This window comes from Hemicordylus capensis, chromosome 1 (assembly GCF_027244095.1).
Source record: "Hemicordylus capensis ecotype Gifberg chromosome 1, rHemCap1.1.pri, whole genome shotgun sequence".
Taxonomy (NCBI): Eukaryota; Metazoa; Chordata; class Lepidosauria; order Squamata; family Cordylidae; genus Hemicordylus; species Hemicordylus capensis.
This window is the reverse complement of record NC_069657.1, coordinates 212634538-212654960: the sequence shown is the minus strand read 5'-3', so window position 1 is coordinate 212654960 and position 20423 is coordinate 212634538. Positions and strand designations below refer to the sequence as shown.

General features: G+C 44.0%; 1 protein-coding gene across 4 annotated transcripts in view; it reads left to right on the top strand.

The window, feature by feature from the left end:
• The window catches only part of TMEFF2 (transmembrane protein with EGF like and two follistatin like domains 2), a 274058-nt gene that overhangs the window by 201358 nt on the left and 52277 nt on the right, over positions 1-20423 (top strand). For all 4 annotated transcript variants that reach the window (XM_053283721.1, XM_053283719.1, XM_053283718.1 and 1 more), the window contains exons 6-7: positions 6544-6692; positions 10555-10614. In XM_053283721.1, the coding sequence (XP_053139696.1) occupies positions 6544-6692; positions 10555-10614 (209 nt within the window). The remainder of the gene's footprint in view (positions 1-6543; positions 6693-10554; positions 10615-20423) is intronic.

Genomic DNA, 20423 nt, shown 5'->3' with positions numbered 1-20423 from the left:
GCAGAAAGTCACAGGTTCAATCCCTGGAAAGACCACTTCCTGAAAGCTCGAACAGCTACTGCCAGTCAGTGTAGACCAGAGATTCTCAATGTTGGGTCCCCAGATGTTATTGGACTTCAAATCCCATAATCCCTAACCAGAGTTGAAGTCTAATAACATCTGGGGAACCAACGTTGAGAATCCCTGGTGTAGACAATACTGAGCTAAATGGATTGGTGGTCTGGCTCGGTTTAAGGCTGGTTCCTATGTTCCTGACACTGATGTTAATTTATTGTAAGGAACTAAAAAAAACAACACCCCATCACTGTCTCAGAAGGTTCATCGCTCCACTTCCCTCTCAGGAAGTGGAGAACTGCCCCCTCTTCTATCTTTCCAGTACCGGAACGTTCATAGTGGCATGAGTAAGGAGGATCTTGAGGGGTACCCTCCTCCTTGCGCATTGTAGTGAGAAATAGATAAAGGAAATGGCCGCAGTGCCAGCTGCTATCATTCCCAAGGGGGTTGCTGCCCTGGAGTCTCCAGGAATCAGCGTCAATTTCCAGGTGACTATTGAAAGCACTCCTGGAGTTGTTTATGGCTTGATATAGTGAAACAAATTAGGAAAAATAGTGTGTGGGGGGGTAGCCTTTCCAAGAATAGCTTCAGCCAGAGTTGGCAACCCTAACCCTCAGCCGCCTTGTAGTGGAGTGACTGAGGAAGCTCTTTGGACACACGACACCCCTTGTAGGATGTGCACTGTAATGTATCCTGAGGTGCTCACTCAGTTGTGCTGCAGCCACCAATACCAAGCAGAGCGATGCAAATGCACCTTCACAGTAACATTGCAGGAATCCTGGGGTGCGTGAGGGCAGAGGACATGGTAGGCAGCACAGCTCGGCCACCTTGTATATCATGATGAGCCACAGTCAGTGGGACTAGGGAACAAAGGAAATCCTGAGTGAGGAGTGATTGTGCCATTGATTTCAATGGGATTCTTTGGATTAAATCCAAATGCTTTTCGTTAAAGGGACTAGATTGTAGATTTTAATATGAGAAGTGGGTTAAGTTAACTTACCATTTTCACTCATGCTCCAAAAAGCTTGGATATTGTAATTTACGATGGTGACATTCACTTCTGCACCATGTAAACAGTAAAGTCTTTGTACAGTCTTTTATTTTATGCTGGCTTTAAAAATAGCCAGCCTAATATAAAAATAGCCATCAAGAAGAAGGCTCCACACACCTACACTTTGACTTGGTCTTTCAGCTCAACATTAAGCTGAGAGATTTATTTATTTATTTAACATATTTGTATACTGCCCAAAACGCAAGTCTCTGGGCATAAATTCAACAGAGATGCATCTGGGCATAAATTCAACAGGTGCCACTTCCCTAACCACTTCTTAGTGATAAACCTGATTAATTTCTGCTGATCATTTCTACAAGGCCAAGTACTTCCCCCAAATGCCACCTGCTATATTCCAGTCATTTCTCAAGGAATCTGCACAGAATTGGACTGACAGTGGCGCCTGTCACTTTGTTACTCTAGATTTGACAAATGGGTTGGATTTTATGAGTGATAGAATGTTCAGGGCTTATGTTACCGAGCGTGTTTTACTACACGCATAAGGATCTTTGGACAAACAGTGTGTCAGAATGGACGGAGGAGAGACACAAGCTGCTAATTTTAATAAATCAAGTAGTTTTATTTGGCTTATAAAGGATATGAGGTCAGTTAATCAAGTAAACAAGCTTAAAACAAATAATTAAAGTCTAGGCAATGATCAGGGCATCAAATAAATGACATGTAAAAGAACTAACAGGCATTTAAGGGGTTAAGAACTATAGGGTCTAAACTTAACTTACAGTGATTAAAACATTATTCCAAAGTTTAACAGAGATTAATGAAGGAAATACTGTAAAATAGTTAAAAAGACAGAGATGGAACAGAAAGAAAAATAGGAAAATATGCAGTCTGTTGCTTCAGATGCTTGGTGCAAACTTGGGCAGTGTGGCAGCCTGCCTTTTAGTCTCTACACAGAGGTTTGCACATGAGTAGAACATGGTTACAAACATGCTTAGAATAGGAACAAAAACTAACAGTTATAGTAAAACCTTTGCATTGTGGTGTATGGGTGACAAAATGTGTGAAATGGTTCTCTGCAGTTGCGAACTACTCCTGGATGGGCCATTGAGAGTTCAGGTCAAAAAACTGGACCTGCTTGAATAGGGGGATGTCTGAGAACATCCTGGGATAGGAGACATGTTATACGAGAAATCCTCCATAGTGGATTCAGTAGATTTGCATAACGGATGAAACTGTTTGAGATAGGCTATTTCTTTCTGTCTCCTGAAGGATTGTGGCTCTTTTGGAATCTTTTGGAATCATGCTTTTGGAGGTGCTGGACTTTTAAATTACCTTAAAGGTCGGAAACTCTGAAACGCTCAATCCCTTTTGGTTTCAGGTGCGAAGAGAACAAAGAAACTGCCATGCTTTCTGTGGCTCACTTTCTAGTTGCCCATGACTTAAGTTTGATGAAGGGGGCGGGGGGGGGGCTCAGGGGCAGGGAATAGGTAGTGCATCCTTAACACTTAACATAGCATAACATTGAAGCTCTTCTCATGATCTGTGAGAAGAACTCTGGGGCTGTCGGCGGGAAAGGAGAGTTAATCTTACCTTCCCTGCAGATGATCTCTGACTCTTTCCTGGGTGGGCAGATTGACAAACAGCAGTTTTGCTGTGGCTGCCACTAGGCTCCGATGGGTGGGTGGGGAGACGCGAGCCCCAATAATGCACCGCATGAGTGCATGTTGCATTACTGGGATCTCCCCTCCCCCAGTGTACCCACCGCAGCTGCAAGCAGCCATGGCAGACACACGATTTAAAAAATGAGGGTAAAACCTCATTTAAGCTGTGCAGGAGGCTTCACAGGCAGGTTTTCCACCGTGTAGCCACCGGGATCGGGCACAATCCCGGTGGTTCACACAAGCATGCAAATCCGGGATGGGCTCCCTTAGCCCACTTTTGCACGCTCATGTGAATAGCCTCATTGTTTTTATTCCTCTCCTTCACTGTACAGGTGATCCTGTGTCTGTGTCCTATGGCCATCTGTAAAAAAAATGTGTCATATGCCCTAATGCGTCATATGTGTAATTTCAGTGCAAGTAGTGGTGAAACCAAAGCCTCAGTGGCTGCTATGCATGTCTTTGGAAAAAGAAATGGTGACCCTCGGTTACAAGGAAGCAGTGGGAGAACTACATTACATGTGCTGATCTGTGAGAGGAGACCAGTGTACAGCAAAACTGAGAGAGAGAGTACACACATCTCAGAAGGACTCTTACCTGCTCTCTGAAGAAATTATGAGACCTGGCATATTTTAGCCTGTGTGAATGAACCTCTGAAAAACCTCTTTGACATTCTCATCATTTCTTGACCCTGAGGAAAGCAATGGCGGCCTTTATGTTGTCAGCTTTATTCAACACCATTCTTAGTGTAGAAATTAAGTAGATTTATTGATGAAACTGGCTGCCATAGTCATAGTGATAAAATGGTCAACTGGTCATATTATTTTAAAAACAGAGACATTTGAAGTGCCGCCTGGACTAAGAATCTGCTATGTTAGTGCTGCCAGCAATCAGGATAACTGTAATTTGTTCACTTTCTTATGCAGCAATACAAACAATTATTTCCCTCAAAGGGAAAGTAAACCTTGACATTTTCTTTGCTTCAATCTCCCAGGATGAGACCAGGATAGGAAAGTGTGTGTGTGTGTGTGTGTGCGCGCACGCGTGTGTGTGTGTGCATATTTAAAAACAGAAAAGGGCATCTAAGCTCAAAAGGTCTGCAATTAGTGACAGACCAGATTCTTTGGTTCTGATCTGGATATGTTTGGTTCTGATCTGGAGGAACTGGATTTTTGAATTTTTCCAAAACTCTCAGATCCATTGGAATTTGGAATAGCTTAGCCATTCTGGGCTCTTCAGTCTCTTCAGTCAAAATGTCTGCTAGAATCCATGCCTTCAAAGGGCTCCAGTACATCATGCTGGTCAATGATGTTGTTAACCAGTACCACTATGAGACATGCTAGAGTTTCCATCCTCCCTGCATGGAGAACGATGCTTAGAGTGATCTGTGGATATCTCTGAGCCATGCTAGTCCTTGCTGCATATGTGAAGAGGGTTGAGCTGAACTGATTGGGATTCCTTATACCACATGAACTTTAAAGTCCTGGGATCCGATTTTCAGAAACAAAATTGGCACTTAAGTTGTAATCCAGAGTATAATTACATTGCTGTAAGTTTCAGTGTGACTTACTTAAATATGATCATGTACATACAGCTCCAAATACAGCCCCAAATACAGCTCCATATATTCACAGCAAACATGTTTGCTGTGTGTATCCCAGTGTTATCCCAGTGTTTCCCACAACAGATTTGTTGTGGGAAAATGTTTATTTAGTGGGCAATAATAAAATTCTTTATACATCTTTAAACATCCATGCACATTTTCTAGGAACCCTGGGTTGGATCCTGATTTGATATTTGCACAGAAGCACTTCCATTCATGCAAGTATAAGGGTAGGTTTGCTGATCATCTCTTTCCTCTGCACTGCCCTGTTGTCCTCAGCAATATACTCTTGAGGGCTGGGATGCCATCCTAAGCAAGATGGACTGCAGAGGGAAAGGGAAACTGGTGAAAATTCCCTCGCCCACGTGAACAGAAGTGTCTTCCATTTATAAAATCATCTTAGGATCCAAGCCCTGATGGTGTTAATGTGTCATGTTCACTCATTGTGAATGAGTCATAAATAAAGTTTCATTGATTTCAATGGAACTTAGACTCCTGTAGGATTTGCAGCTTAAGGACATGTGTTAAATACTGGGAAACTGCTTGAAAATCCTGTGCATGCCATTTCCCTGCCTGTTTTCCAGGGACTCCAACACACTTTTCCAGGGACTCCAGCACACAGTTGTGTAACTTTTCCCTCAGACCTGTCATTCCTCTAAAGGCCCCTGGAAACTTGGCATGCAAGGATCAGTTTTCCTTTAGTACTTTTATCTATTCTTTTGCAGACCTCCTTCGATTGTTTTGCTTTTAAATGTGCAAATTGATATTATTACTGCTGCCTGTTTCCGTTCTTTAATTTGTTACTATTTATACCTCAAAATGAATTCCATAAATTATACAGGATATGCAACATGGTGAAGTTAATATTGCTGCTGATTTAGCATTTCTTGACTTTTTTAATTTTTGCAGCCTTGTAAAGATTAAAGTAATCATACATACACACAATCATAATAAAGTCTGAAAGTTATCTCTCAAAGTGCAACATTACGACAAAAAAGAGAACAAGGGAAATGTCTTTCTCTCTCTCTCTCTCTCTCTCTCTCTCTCTCTCTCTCTCTCTCTCTTTCTTTCTTTCTTTCTTTCTTTCTTCCCCTTCCAGTGATTGCTCATAAGCTGGTGTGCATACAGCTTTTTAAATCAACATTTTCCTTCCAGTAGGGCACAGCCCTCTATATGCAGCAGAGCACATACAAAGCTCTGGATTGAGTCAGTATCCCATTATAATCTGTGCATTTTTAACCCATGCTTGACAGTGTGTAGGATTTCAGTCACAGAGGCCGCCTAGTTGGTGCTTCCCATTGTAACAAAATGCTTGAAATAAAAATGCCTAAATTTTACAAACTCTGAAGGCCAAACTACATATGATGTTAAATGTATCTTTAGAAGAAATGCTTAACCTTCATGTGAGCTGGACATTGCCCTTTTATTTTCAAAAATAAACTGAACAGGGGCTCAATCTGGGCCAGGAGTGTGATGCGCCATGGGAGGGAGTTAGTACTTTCCCCCTGCTCTGTTTTCACTCCCAAATATCACCCTACCCAAAGTGGCAGTTTGCAACAAATCACCACCTTGGGAGCAAATCACTGCTTAGGAGGGCAATCTGGGGACATTGCACATGGCAAGAACTGAGACTGAGAGGATAATGGCTTCGATCAGCCAAGTGATTAGGGTTGCTAACATTTCATTGCCAGAATGAGGGACACAACTTCCAGAATGAGGGATACAAGTTTGTGGGGGCTGGTTGGGGGACTGGGAGGTTTATGCAGTGGTAATCAAGAGCCTGAGTATGATTGATGTATATGTAATTGAGTTATATGCTATTGAATAAATGAGGGACAAATGCTGTCCCTATAGGGACCAACATTTCATCTCTGAAATGAGGGACATCTTGAGTAATGAGGGACAGTTGGCAACCCTACAAGTGATGGCCTTAATCAAATGGATTCATAGCTGAGGCAGAATTTGAACTGGAGACCCCCTAGCTCATAGCTCAGCCTTTTAGACAATATACAAGCCCAGCTCTCTTGAATTCTTTTTCCACACTAGGAGTCTTCTCCTTCATTCTATAACTTTATGATTGCAAATCCATGGCAAAATGTCAAGCATTTTTTATTATTTTAATGGTTTGTTTGTATTATGAAGAGGGGTTAAGGCTTTCTTTTGTTGCTCATTAGTGGGTTTTAAAAAAATTACATTAGCTATTTTTATCTTTTCAGGTGTGTGTGCAACATTGACTGTTCTCAAACCAACTTCAATCCTCTCTGTGCTTCCGATGGGAAATCTTATGATAATGCATGTCAGATCAAAGAAGCATCATGCCAGAAACAAGAGAAAATTGAAGTCATGTCTTTGGGTCGATGTCAAGGTAATGCTCCTAGCAAAATAAATTTCAAAGAGTGCTTTCCATTTTTGTTTTTTTACTTTATTTTATTTTTATAGAAACATTGGAACTGGGGATGGCTTATTAATAGTCACTTCTTACATTTCTGATAGATTTGCAACACCGCCTAAAGTCAGGTGTGGTCGGATTTTTGTACAGTATAAGGGAGGTCCCAGGTTCAATCCCTGGCGCATCTCCATGTAGAGCTGGGAAAGACTCCTGCTTGAAAACCTGGAGAGCCATTGCCAGTCAGGGTGGGTAATCCTGAACTGGATGAACCAATGGTTTAACTTGGTATAAGGTAACTTCCTGTGTTCCTAATCAAATGGAGAATTATGCTTACTTACATCCAGTTGAAATCAAGGAGGTTTAAGTTTCCATAACTCTGTGCTGGATTGCATAACTCTGTGTGGGATTGGCTGTAGCTCAGTAACAGAGCACATGCTTTGCATGCAGAAAATTCTTAGTTTCAGTCTCTGGCATCTCCAGGTAGGGCTGGGTAAGACCCCTGTTGGAATCCCTGGAGAACTGCTGCTAGTTGTGCAAGCAAAACTGAACTAGATGGACAAAGAATAAGGCGTGTTCATGTGTTTTAGTATGCTGGCCTAGATTTGAACCGTGCTTGAAATATGTACAGCTTGAGAATGAAGATGGTGCATCAGACTTTTACAAGTATTGCAGTCTATATCACGAGACATCTGCTTCTGCCTGCCTTTGACTTCAAAAGTGATCCCAGCACTCAGACATGAGGGTGTCCTTAATCCCTACCTGCAGCTTCAGTGCTCATGTCTGCAAAGGTTGAGAAGCTGCTGTGGGAGCTAGTTAAATGAATTTTCTAAGTTACAGAACAGCACAAAGCCTTCTCAGTGGGCCAAAGCATCTATTTATGTCACCACGGCATGAGAGAGTGTCACCATCCTTTTTACAGGGAGGGGGAGAGAAAAGCAAGCTAACTGCCCAACTAATGGAGTTGATTATTTTATCTGAGCCATCGAAACACTGAAGAAATGCTGGAACTAAGGCCTGATCCAGAACTGTGTGTATGCACCTGCTTGTTCAAAAGATGGTTGGAACTATCTGCTTTGACACTGCCAGGCTCCTGTTGCAGACATCTCTAAACCTAGATTTTGTTTTTGACACAACCGTCCAAGTAGTTGATAGTCAGTAGAGCCAGGATGCTCAATTGTATGATGTAATTTCATACAATTACACAGTGTAATTACAGTTACACTGCCAGACCTGGATTTAATTCCCCCACCTAATCCAAACAGAAGCAAATCCCCCCCCCTTGTTTGATTAGAGCAAGAATATTTGGGGAATGGACAAATATTCTTGTCTACAGTACCCTACACTTCTTTTGTTTTTATCAGTGCTACAGTCCTTAGTCTATACTGCTCACTCCTCCAAGTTCTCAAGCCCTTCTCTTCCTCAGTTGCCATCTCTCCTTCCCCATTCTTTAGGGGGGGACAAACCTGAATCATAGTCCTGAAAGAAATAACTTAGAAGATGTGAATAACATGTTCTGAGCACAAAATTTGGATTCCTTCATTGCATAAGTTGGATGGTGCATGGAGGGAAGCCCCTCCCCCATGAAAAGCAAAAGAGAGAGACCATCTAGGAAGTAATCTTCCAGGCTAACATCTTAATCATCCATACCTGCTGCCTGCCCGGAGCCTACATGACTCCTGCTTTTTCCTGTGTAATCTACTCTAGGTCCATAATTCCGGAGGCAGATGGTCCAATGTGACAGCCTGCCAGATGCCCTCTTAATTTAAGAAAACGTCCACTTGCGGTTTGGGCAAGGTTTCTTGGAAAATGTTTTTATTCCAGTGAACTTCACTGTGTTCAAATTTGGATTTCACAATTTAAAAAATTAGTTACACTCAAAACTGAAAAAAGAGAGAACATAAGCACTGAACAGCAAAGCTACAACAAAGGGCTTTTAGAAATTTTCAGTATCTGGTTGATCTTTTCTGTGATATGCTCACTGAAGCTGAAACTCATAATAGGGTCCCCCCGCCTAACATTTTTAATCAGTTTTTGACATACTAATACAACCACAACTTCTACACCTACATATTAAATGCCTTCTGTTTTACTCCTCTGTAAAAGTTATATATCCTTATAAAATGAATGTGAAATGTCCACAGCTCTTAAAAAAATGATGTAGCAGTATAAAATACGTAATTTTACAATTTTATTTCATTGTTAAAAAGACATGCATTTGTTGATGAAATGTTATCCATTATTCTGCCTTTTTATTAAACATTCAAACAGGTAAATAGCTGAGGCTGTGGAGACTACCATTCAAGTGAATTTAAGAGCCTTCCAATTTGCAGGAGCATTTCTGTTGAGAAACCAGAAGTACTTATGTTTGGAGCCAGTACAAAAATTCAGTATAGCATGTGGTACACCTCGCTTGGAGCTGTTACCCGTCAAATCTACAGACTACATATTAAAATCTCCCTACCTGTGCGGCCTTTGTAGTTTCAAGGCAAGTTTAACCTATGGCACATTAAGCATTACTAGCCGACCCCACACAGAGCATCTGTGCGCTCTTTGGGGTCAGCGGTTACCTCCCCCCGCTTCTGCCCCAGTCTCTGCTTCCGGGCCCAGCCACCTCTCCTCCCTACTGCCACTTCTGCCCCCCCCTTCTTTCCCCCCTCCTGGGCCTTGCCTCCGCGGCCGGGCCAGGCCCGCCACCTCTGGCCTTCACGGCCGGGCCACCGCCATGGCCACCAATCTTCCCTGGTGCACCTCAGCCAATCAGGCGCGTCCGCTGCCCAGCCAATCAGCTGGGCTCTAGGATGCACATTCCAAGGCATACCCGGGAGAATTACTATAATAGATAATCCTTTATTTCTTTGTACATTCTTGTGAGGACTGTATCACATTGTGCCATGTTTGAATTGCCTTTTACGGAGAAGGAGGCAACAGAATGAACCCTTCCTGTGTTACATTTCTAGAGCACAGGTGACTCATGGAAGTACTGTCATGATTTAAAAGTGCAAAACAGCAATTTTACAGAGAAGAGAGTATCCACATCGGAATGAAATAATAATAATTATTGTTGTTGTTGTTGTTGTTGTATATTATTATTAAAAATAATAATTTGTTGTTGTTGTTAGTGTCTGACATACAGTGCCATATCACACAAACAGGTTCCACTAGCTTACGCCGCTGTGTGCATTTTAAAAAGTTGACATAGTTGCACTAGAGTGCTGTTGTGCAAATGCTTAAAATTGCACAACACATTTGCGCAATGTCACAACCATTGGAAATAATGGCTGTAGTGTCACACAACTGTGTTTGCACAATTTTAGGCTATGATTTTGCAACTGTGCTCTAGCGCTGCTATGTCAGTTTTTAATATATATATATATATGCTTAGCAGCACAGGTGGTGTGGAAACTGTCCATGGAACACTGTGTTGTGTGTCAGTCATAATAATAATAATAATTAAATAATAATAATAAGTTATTTAGTTATTATATACCTGGAAAGCAAGGCAGAAGCACTGTACAAACATAAGATTAATAATGACAAGATCCTGCCTGAAACTTTACAATCTAAACAAAATGATGCATAAGAAAAATTGAAGGAAAGACGGGGGAGGGTAAGGAGAAACAATGGAGGGAAGAGAGGCATTAAGCAAATTAGAGAAGGCCTGAGAGAATCAATACATCCTGAAACCATTTTTAAAGTGTGTAAGGAATTGAATCATATAAACATCTGGAGCCAGTGAATTCCAAAGATAAGGTGTTGCCAAAGAAAATGGAGGAAGGCAGGAAACAAGAGGTGCAATCCTTGTTCTAACTAAAAAATCCCATGCATACATGTCTTTCAGATAACACAACAACCACTACCAAGTCAGAAGATGGACATTATGCAAGAACAGATTATGCAGGTAATCCTACAGTTAACAATATTGCCAATACACAAAAACAGGTTTCTTCATGGGTGGGGTGTGGGGGGGAATCACATTCCCTTTGGCCATATTTGCAAGCATTGAAATCATAGGTGGGCACATCTTTAATTCTCCATATGCAGGTGAAACAGGATTATTATAAGTAAGACTCCAGCAAATTGGTGCAATTAATTGCAGCTTTTAGTGGATTAAAATTTTCCTCCCTACTACCTCCTAGTTAACTGGTGGTACAAAGAAAGCAATATTGTTGTTTTGAATAAATATGATTGAAAGGACAGTAAAATAGGCTAAACCTTTCAGTTTATATCCAGAACTAGCAGTTTTCTTTATAGGGTTATGTTGTTACATCCAGCGCTGGGTGTATTACCTCATTCTGTTATTGCATTCTGCAAGAGCAGAAGTTGGTTTTGGGTGCCGAATTTGGCACTTTGAGGACTTTTAATTTAAAAGCTGGAATGAAATTGCATTGCCTTGAGAAAGCATTTTGATTTTCAGAGCATACCCATTCCAGACTGTGAATTCCCATGTAACACTAAGAATGATGGGCAACTGAAGCTGACAGAGCTTAGTTGGAACCAGTTTCAGTGGCATTTAAAACTGGATCTTCCACAGTACTGATGGGCTTTGAACTTGCTTATTTTATGAAGCCCATTTGGCTGTGGTAATTTGGCTGTGGTATTGTAATGTAAGGTATTTTACATTGGCAAATGTGAAGCAAAGAAAGTATTAAAGTATTTTTCATCAGTGTATGAAGGATTTTGTTTGTTAAACTGTAAATTATCTCAGGATTAGGAATAGGTTCCATTTCTTTTGAATCCTCTTTATTGAGCTTGCAGTATTTAAAGTTTGCAGTATTTAAATACATTTAATTAAATTTAAATACATTGATTACTTAGTTGAAATACAGAATTATCAAACATTAAACATCCATTAATCAGCTGACAGCCCTGTTTTTGCACCTGACACCTCCTTTCATCTTTAACACATGAACTCACTCCTTTTTTGCTGGTGCCAACTTTGCATGCATTCATGTTAATCAAAGCAGCATCCAAACTGCTTCAATTTTCTTTTTTTAAAAGAAGGATCAGCATGCCATGAAGCTGAAACCAATAATTTCTTATAGTCTTTCTGGCTGTTTGTATCTTCAGACCTAGCTGGAATAGGCAGGCATGATAGCACTCCTACATTTGGATGCAAAGTTAATGAGATATTTTAGAACAGATTTTTTTTTAATGATAAATGGCTTTAATTTATTTAGAAACTCCAATAAAATATAGCCCCTATTCAGGCTTAGTATAACATTTTGAAATATAATATATATGTAAATGTTATTTAAGTTGTTCGGGGGGCGGTATCTTTTCTTCTTCCTCAAATCTGCTTTACCGGAAGGATTAATTTGCAAGAAGACTTTAATGCGTGTGCAAATTTTCACAGCTTGACTTTAGAACTGTGAATAGGAATACTTGGAGTGTTATCATTTAAAAACATGGCAAGAGAGGTATAATTGCTTCAGCTTCTGATTTCCTTTGTATTGAGGAAACTGAGCTTTGCGAAGGCAAACTCCTTTCGCTGCAGAGTAGACTTTGAAGCTACACACTTGGCTTATGCCCTTGACATGCCAAACAGTAAAAGATTAAGTGTATCTTATTTGTTGGCATGTGTTGAGATTCACTTATTAAGATTTTGCTGGCCCTGGAAGACAGCAAGGTGCTTCCCATCTATCTGTGACACATGGTGTGAATAAACAATAGGATCTGCTGGTACATGAACAGCAAAACACATGCTTGGAAAAACGGTTTCCTCATTTAATCGGTCTTTGTGCTGGCTATGGGTAAGAGAATAATTATGGCTCTGTGTGCTGTATTACGGCATTGAATTCAAACATAATTGTCCTGAATCAACAAGTGGGGTCTGAGAGTAGAAACAGTATAGTATCGAGTGGAGGTTTGATCACCTGTAGAAATAGTTATATTGTTTATATTGGGGCACTCCCAAGCTGAGGCTTTTTGAATGTGACACTCTGTTTTTGAAGAGTGTATACTTGGACAAAATACGTCTCCACAGCATCCAGCCCAGCTACAGTACAAGGATATGTATTTCCTTTTTGTAACTGTTTCTCATGCTTGAATATGGTGTTCAGTCACTGGCCAAAGAAATCCAGTGGCATCTCAGTTTGCCTCATTTGGGTCAAGCCACTTCTCCCTGCGCTTTTCTCCCCCCTGCCCCTTGAAAGTGACATTCATGCCAAGAGGTCTACAACATTCTTCTGACTTGGCTTACTAGCTAGCCATTTCTGCTACCAGCCCTCTCCCTCCCCACAAGGAATGTCACTTTGTTCCACCTTTGTTGACTCAGATTTATTCCACCTGGGTGAGTGGTGGATACGTTCCTCTGTGGCGAGGGAGCAACAATTATCACATCTTCTTTGATGAGGAACAGAGTAGCTAGTGGTGGAGACTGGGGGAGCCCCTCAGCTTCAGCCCACCACTCTGGTGTTGGAAATTCTCTGTGGTGAGAGAATCCCTTTCTCATTATAGCAGAGTGCACAGAGGCACAACACAGCGGATTTAGTTAGGCATGTGTGTATGCTGAGAGTAAAGTAACGTGGAGCCAATTCATAGTTTCAAGCCAATATATAAGGCATTTATTAAGGAACTCCATTCTAGATAGGAAAGTGAGGAGTTAGGATCTCTAATCTATCTATCTAGCTGGATGCAGGTGGATTCTGCATCTTCTCTGCACATATGGTGCAGGGAGAGAAGCTTGCCATGTTGCAAGGTAGAAGGGCAGGTAGGGGAGAGAGAGAGGAAGGAAGTTAGTCCCTAAGAGTAGCAATCTACATTTCAAAGGGATAGGGTCAGAGCAGTGGAGAAGGGATGACCAGTGTCTTGACCCTCTAGCCCTCTGACTCACTAGTCTGTCCTCCACTGTCTGAGACAAGAGACAGCGCAAAGTCCTTTAACTTCCAACATCTGGTAGTGTCCTTGTGCCACTGCTTCACTAGGAATCCATCTCCTGTTGCTGCAGGAGCAGCAGGAGCAGTTCAAAGTGGCCTTGGTCCAAGCAAGGTTCCACTCCACACTCCTGGTCCTTTGTCTCCAGTCCGGGGCAAGAAGGAAAGAATGGCAGCAGCATATCCTTCAGACACCAGCAGCTTTACTTCCAGAGGAGTAGCTGTGCTTGTTTCAGAAAAACAACAACAAGGTGCCTTATGGTACCTTAAAGGCTAACATATGCATTCAAGAACTACAGGCTACAGGAAAAAAGAGAAGAAGCGGCCAACATTCTGTGCAGTGTAAGAACTGCCTAACAGGAGGTGTGTTGGTAGAAAATTTGGTATTGCAGCTCTGCCCAAGGAAACTCATGTGGGGGAGGGAGCTATTTTCACTGTTTTCTCCTTCTTCCAAAAGGACCTTGAGAGCTGCGGAGCCCTCAAGGACATATTCCTGAAGTCAAAAAGTCCTTTTGAAGGGAGGAGAGATGAATGAAAATTGTTTCCCCCTCTGCCTTTGCATGCATTTTCCTGCTCAGTAACACACTGAGTGGATCTGCAGTGCAGAGTTTTACACTGATGCAGCTCTTGTTTAGCAATTCCAACACTGTGTGGAATGTTGGTCGTTGTAAATAGTGGGATCAAGTGGCCATGAAATGCAAGAGTCTGTGAGACTTAAATGTATAAAACCACAGTGATAATTCACAACAGCATAATTGATGATAAGAAAATCCTTTTGGTCTGGCTAAGTTGATTAATGCGGCAGGAAACTATTGTTTTGATACAGTGCTAAATGAATAGAATCAAAGTTCCTGGTACATTTCAATTCAGCAGTTTCTCACTAGAGTCTCCCTACAAAGGTTCTTTATTGACCTGAGCCCTATTCAGTAATTCACTGAAAAAGGTGCTCTACGTAAGGGGGTTGGGATGCCCCAACCTGCTGATCACAGAAATGACAGCAATCACACGTATGACATTTATCTGTTCAGACAAACACTATGATTGTGAAGATCATTGGCAGGAGGGTGACTGATGGGTCATATTTTCACTGTGGATGAAACTTCCAGACCTGCTTGGAATGCTATACTCATGTAGAGCACCTTTTTAAGCAAATGACTGGATAGGGGGCTCTGGTGACTTTCAGATCAGTATGAGAGTACACGGAAATTCGACAAGGCAATACAATCCTGGCAACTATGGATGTAGAAATTCTATATGCTAATATCCTCCAGAAAGATGGGCTAGAAGCTATCAGGAATATTTATCCCTGATGACATCAGAGTACACCTAGTAGCTACCAAGCTTTGTCCCTTTGTCCTCATCCACAGGTATTTCAGATCTGAGTACCATTTGTATCATCAGATTAGTGTTGCTGCCATAGGGACTCACATGGCTCCAAAGAATGCCAAGAAATTAATGGCTTATTTAGAGCCATGAAGAGCAATGCTTCTTCAGCTCCTGTCCCCAGAAGCCTACCTGGGCAGCATGGTAGGCCTGCCCTTGCTAACAAATCGCCTCCCAATCTTCAACAATTGCTGACCACCACCAACAGATCACATAACAGTGACACAAACACAGCGGGCAGAGCTTTCAACACTGTCCCCATATTTAGGAAACACTATTACAGGACTTTATAACCCATGCCATCAGGGGCTCGTTTACTAACTCATCCTCCAGAATCATATATGCTATCACCAGCTAGTTGTGCTCTTATGCTATCTGCACAGGGAAACCCGGTCAGTCTATATGCAAAAAATAAATGACATCAAAAATAGCAACATTCAGAAACCAGTCAGAGATCATCTCTCTACTGTTGATCTGAAAATCACAGTTCTTCAACCAAGAAACTTCAAAGGGAGACTCCAGAGTAAAACTGCTGAATTAGAATGTATTTAGAGGCTTGATTCTATTTGTTCAGCATTTGATGAAGTGGACTGTAGCTCATGAAAACTTGTGTGACAATACAACAGATGCCACAAGACGTTGTTGTTTTTGAATAATGTGAGTTTCATTTACAAGGGAGGAAGAAAAGGACGATGGGATAATTTGTACTCTTAGAAATATAGTACATGTCATTGAGAAGTATCCTTTCTCAAAAAAAGCAGGACAACTGTATTTTGAAATTTGTTTTCAGCCACCATAGCATTCTTATCCAGTCATTTGTCGGTTTTAGGGGTATACAGACTTGGGATTCATCTTTCCAGAAGGCAAATCTCACAGTTAGAAATTGGGCAGACTCCCAAGAAGACCAACTTATAAAGATATATTATTACTGGGGACTGGGCTCTTTAAGATCAAGGTTAGCAGCTACAGGCCTCTAACCCAAATCTGACCTTCTCAAAGTTACTGCCTGCCAACTGAAGACTGGATAGGGTGGCATCGATGGTAATAGATAGATTTAGAGAGGGCGGGAGTTGGGGTCTGGCTGGGCCTTCTACTGCTAATTGGGCCTCCAGGCAATCCAGTTACTGAGCAGATTTTTGCAACTGGTCCAGCTGGGTCAGTTTGTACAGTATGTGAATGCAGAAAGAGTGAGAGAGATTCTAGCAGGAACACAATGGGAAGCTTCCCATGATCACCAGGAAGTGCAATTCCCAGGAACCTCAAATTCCCAAGGGAGTGCACGTTCCCCATGGGTGTATCATGCAAACCTACCAACTGCCAGTTCCCCAGCACTCCACCAGACTTTTGCCCAACATTCTCCACCCAACTTCAATTCTTGGTTACGAAAGTTGGTCAGAAGTCAAGTGGAGAGCTTGGGAACCAGCAGTTGGCAGTTCGCCGAACATGCCCACTGGGAGCGCACACTCTCTGACAACCGGATGTTCCTGGGAACCACACTTCCTGGTGATTGTATAAAGCCGTACAAAGCTGCCCGTTGTGGGTTCTGTTTCACATTCATATTTTACAAACATTTCTGCTACTTTACACCAGCATAGCTCACAGAAGGATGCTTGAACAGGGGTGGGCCAACTTGGCCCTCCAGCTGTTGCTGAACTACAACTCCCATCATCCCTTGTGACTGGGGATGATGGGAGTTGTAGTTCAGCAACAGCTGGAGTGCCAAGTTTACCCACCCCTGTGCTAGATGGTTCCTTCTGATAAGGAATTCTGACAGCAAAGAAATGCTGTCCCATAGATGGACCAACTAAGAAGCTTGATCCAAAGCTAGGAGTTTAGTTCACTGACTGCAATGTTCCTACTTAACTTTCAGCAATAAATTACCAGAATCTGAAAGGATAGCCTGTCCTAGATTGTAACATTTAAAAGTAGGTCAAATTTTGAGTTTAAACTACCCGACAGTGTCCCTTTAAATTAAGTTTCTTATATTTTACTTCATCAACCTTTTCCCTGAAATACCAAAAAAGAAAAAAGCCCTGAAACCTTGCTCTGGGTTAATTCTTTCTTCTGCCTTTGTGAACCAGGCTTTCTCTCCCCCCTCCCCATGCCATTAGGGAGTGGGTAATTTAATATTACAGCCAGTAATCCATGGCACGTATACTCCAAAGCACATGGGAAAGCACCTAGATGCAGCTCTTTAGAAATCTAAATGGAACCATGAGTATAACAGGCCACTTCCCTGGCATGCACTTCAGATGACCAAACAAACCAGGGTATAGTTGCTGAACACACACGCTCCCTCCTCCCCTTATCTCTTGAACTCATGGCTGCGTGAAACCTGGAGGCTCTCCACACAAGCAATGTGGAGAGCTGAGAAGGGTTTGGTAGCAAGAGCGGGCTCGGCCCGCTCTCCCTGCACATGAGCACCCTGCCCTCCCATGATTACTGGCTCCATCACAGAGCCATTTAGGGTGGTGGGGATCAGGGCCGCCCGACACCAGGAAGCTTGTTGTAGCCTCCCAGTTGGGGGTCTACTCATGTGTTGCTGTGGCGCGGAGCCATGCCATGGCGGCACACGATCACTAAAATGGGGTTAACAGAGCACTCATTTTAGGGGAGGGGTATTTCGGCGGGCAAACCACTGCTGAACCACCAGGCTCACCTGCAAGCCCAGTGGTTCTCACGACCACTGGGAAGTGGGCTTAGCCCACTTTCCCGAGGTTGTGAGAATAGCCTCCTGGTTTCCTTAAATCAGGGGTTCCAAACCTTGGTTCCCCAGGTGTTGGACTATGGCTGCCATCATCCTTCAGCCCTTGTGGCTGGCGAGATGTATAGTCCATCAAAATATAGGGACTCAAGGCTGGGAACCCCTGGCTTAAATTGCAGTGCTGTGTTTCGTGTGTATCCAGAGCTAGTGAGGCGAGTCTCATGACTCGCCGGAAGGGGGTTTGCGGGGAGAGTGGGCTTAGCCCCCCGGCCTCCAGAAGTTCCAGGATGCTCCCGAGCCCAGGAGGCTGCTTGCAGCCCCTGCTCAGGGATCTACTCATGGGTTGCCGTTTGCCGCGGCAACACACAAGCAAAAAGACGTGGTTAATGGAGCGCTCGCTCCGTTAACCTTGTCTTAGGGGAGGGGTATTTTTGAGGCCAGCTGCCAGGAGACATGCAGCCCCCGTTGCAGCACACAACCACCCAAAAGCAGGCTACGCTCCCTTAGCTCGCTCTTGGGAGATCTTGAGAATCACCTTGTTGTTTAACTGTGGTTTACAAACCATGATCTGAAACCAGATTGAGAGGCTATTCACACGATGGGGTGAAATCGGACTAGCGGAGGCTAGCCCGATTTCGCCCCATTGTGTGAACCACCAGGCTCAGCTGCGAGCCCGGTGGGTCCTAGGCAGGTAACCCGCCTAAGTACCCCTCCCCTAAAACCAGGTTTGCTAAGCGAGCTCTCTGCAAACCGGATTTTAAAGATTGTGAGTAGCCACGGTGCAGCTCCACACTGTGGTTACTCATGAGTAGACCCCCCCGGAGGGGAGGCGAAAAGCCACCTCCTGGCTCCGGGGGTCTCCCCAGTATGCCCTGCACGCTCGCGCAGGCATACTGGAGCTTCCGGGGGCCGCGCAGTCCCCGAGCTCCCCAGCCCCCGCTGGCTCCGTCACGGAGCCGGAAATCTTGTGGGCGGCCAATCCAGCCGCCCAGGGCTCCCTCCCTGTTCGTGCGTGGGGAGAGCAGGCTTAGCCGACTCTGAATCTTGGTTTTGGTTATGGTTTGTAAACCACAGTTAAACAACAGCTGCAGGATGCACAAAACTGTTATGTAAACTAAAAGGATTTGTTATTTAAACAAACAAATTTAAACCTTTATTTAAACAAACACACGAGCAGTGTGAAGTGCCTCGCAGTGGTTTGCGGGAAGAGTGGACTTAGCCCGCTCTCCCCGCAGACAATCAAACATATAGCCCTGGGCATCCGGATCGGCTGCTCACATGACTACTGGCTCCGTCATGGAGCCAGTGGGGTCTGCAAGGATCGGGGGCCACTCAGCCCCCTGGAGTTCCAGGATGACTCGCACAGCATGCGGGGCATTCTAGGGGGATCCCCGGGACTGAGAGGCTGCTTGTAGCCTCCCGGCCAGGGGTCTACTCATGTGTCACGCCCACCACAGCGGCACACGAGCAAATAAATGAGGTTAATGGAGCACTTGCTCCATTAACCTTGTTTAAGGGGAAGGGGATTTAGGCGGACTAGCTGCCTTGGAACCACTGGGCTTGCCTGTGGGCCCGGTGCTTCTGACAAACACCAGAAAGCGGGCTAGGCTGCCTTAGCCCGCTTTCTGGTGGTCATTAGAATAGCCTCCCTGTTTGTGAAAGGATGCGGCTACTAGCCTCAGCTGTGTGCACACACACACACCACAAGAACAGCCCTACCCAGGTTAGAGAAGCCCTTACCTGGATAGGACTGCTCATGTTCAGCACTGGGATTGAGCCCAATCCTGGAGCTACCTCCCCCCCAAGCTTGGGTTTTTAAACCGGACATTTACCTAGGTTATATATCAGACCATGTGTATGTTCAGGCTGCACACAGCTTGAGCATATACAGTCGGGAGAACTCCTGGGGAGAATGAGTCCTCACTTCCAGTGATCTGCACTGCATGGAGCAGCACAGATTGTGTGGGTGCATGGCAGCACACCGAAGAGAACATCAGTGATTGTCTGGGGGGAAGGTAGATCCACCCCTGCTTTCTCTCCACCCATCTGCCTTCCCCTCCCACCCCTAGTTTGATTGTGTGTATAGCCTTACTGTGTATAACATCACCCGTGAGATTAGTGCATGTTTCATTATGCATCCCTGCCTTCTCCCCATCCACCTACCCTCCCCTCCCTCCCATACTTTGATCATGTGTACAGCCTTACTATGAAGCTCTTCTCACGATCAGTGAGAAGAGCCTGGATGGGGTTTGCGGGGAGAGCGGGCTGAGCCGAGCAATCAGTCAGACAAGCAGTCAGTCTGCTCTGGGCGGCCAAACCAGCCGCCCACACGACTGCCGGCTGTGTTATGGAGCTGGTGGGGCCTGGGGGGATCGGGGGCCACATGGCCCCCAGAAGTTCCAGCATGCCCTGCGCGAGTGCTCAGGGCACACTGGAAAGATCCCCGAGCCGGAAGGCTGCTTTTCAGCCTGCCGGTTGGGGGTCTACTCGCGAGTTGCTGTGGCGCAGAGCCGCACTGTGGCAACTCACGATCAGAAAGACCAGGTGCGCTTTCGGAAAGCGCTCGCTCCACTAACCTGGGCTTAAGGCAGAGGCAATTAAGCCGGTTACCCGCTTTGACTAAACCGGGCTCAGCTGCGAGCCCAGTGAGTCTCACGATCAGTGGGAAGCAGGCTAAGCACCCTTAGCCCGCTTTCCACTGATTGTGAGAATAGCTTCTGTGTAAACATCACCTGTGGAATGAGTTCA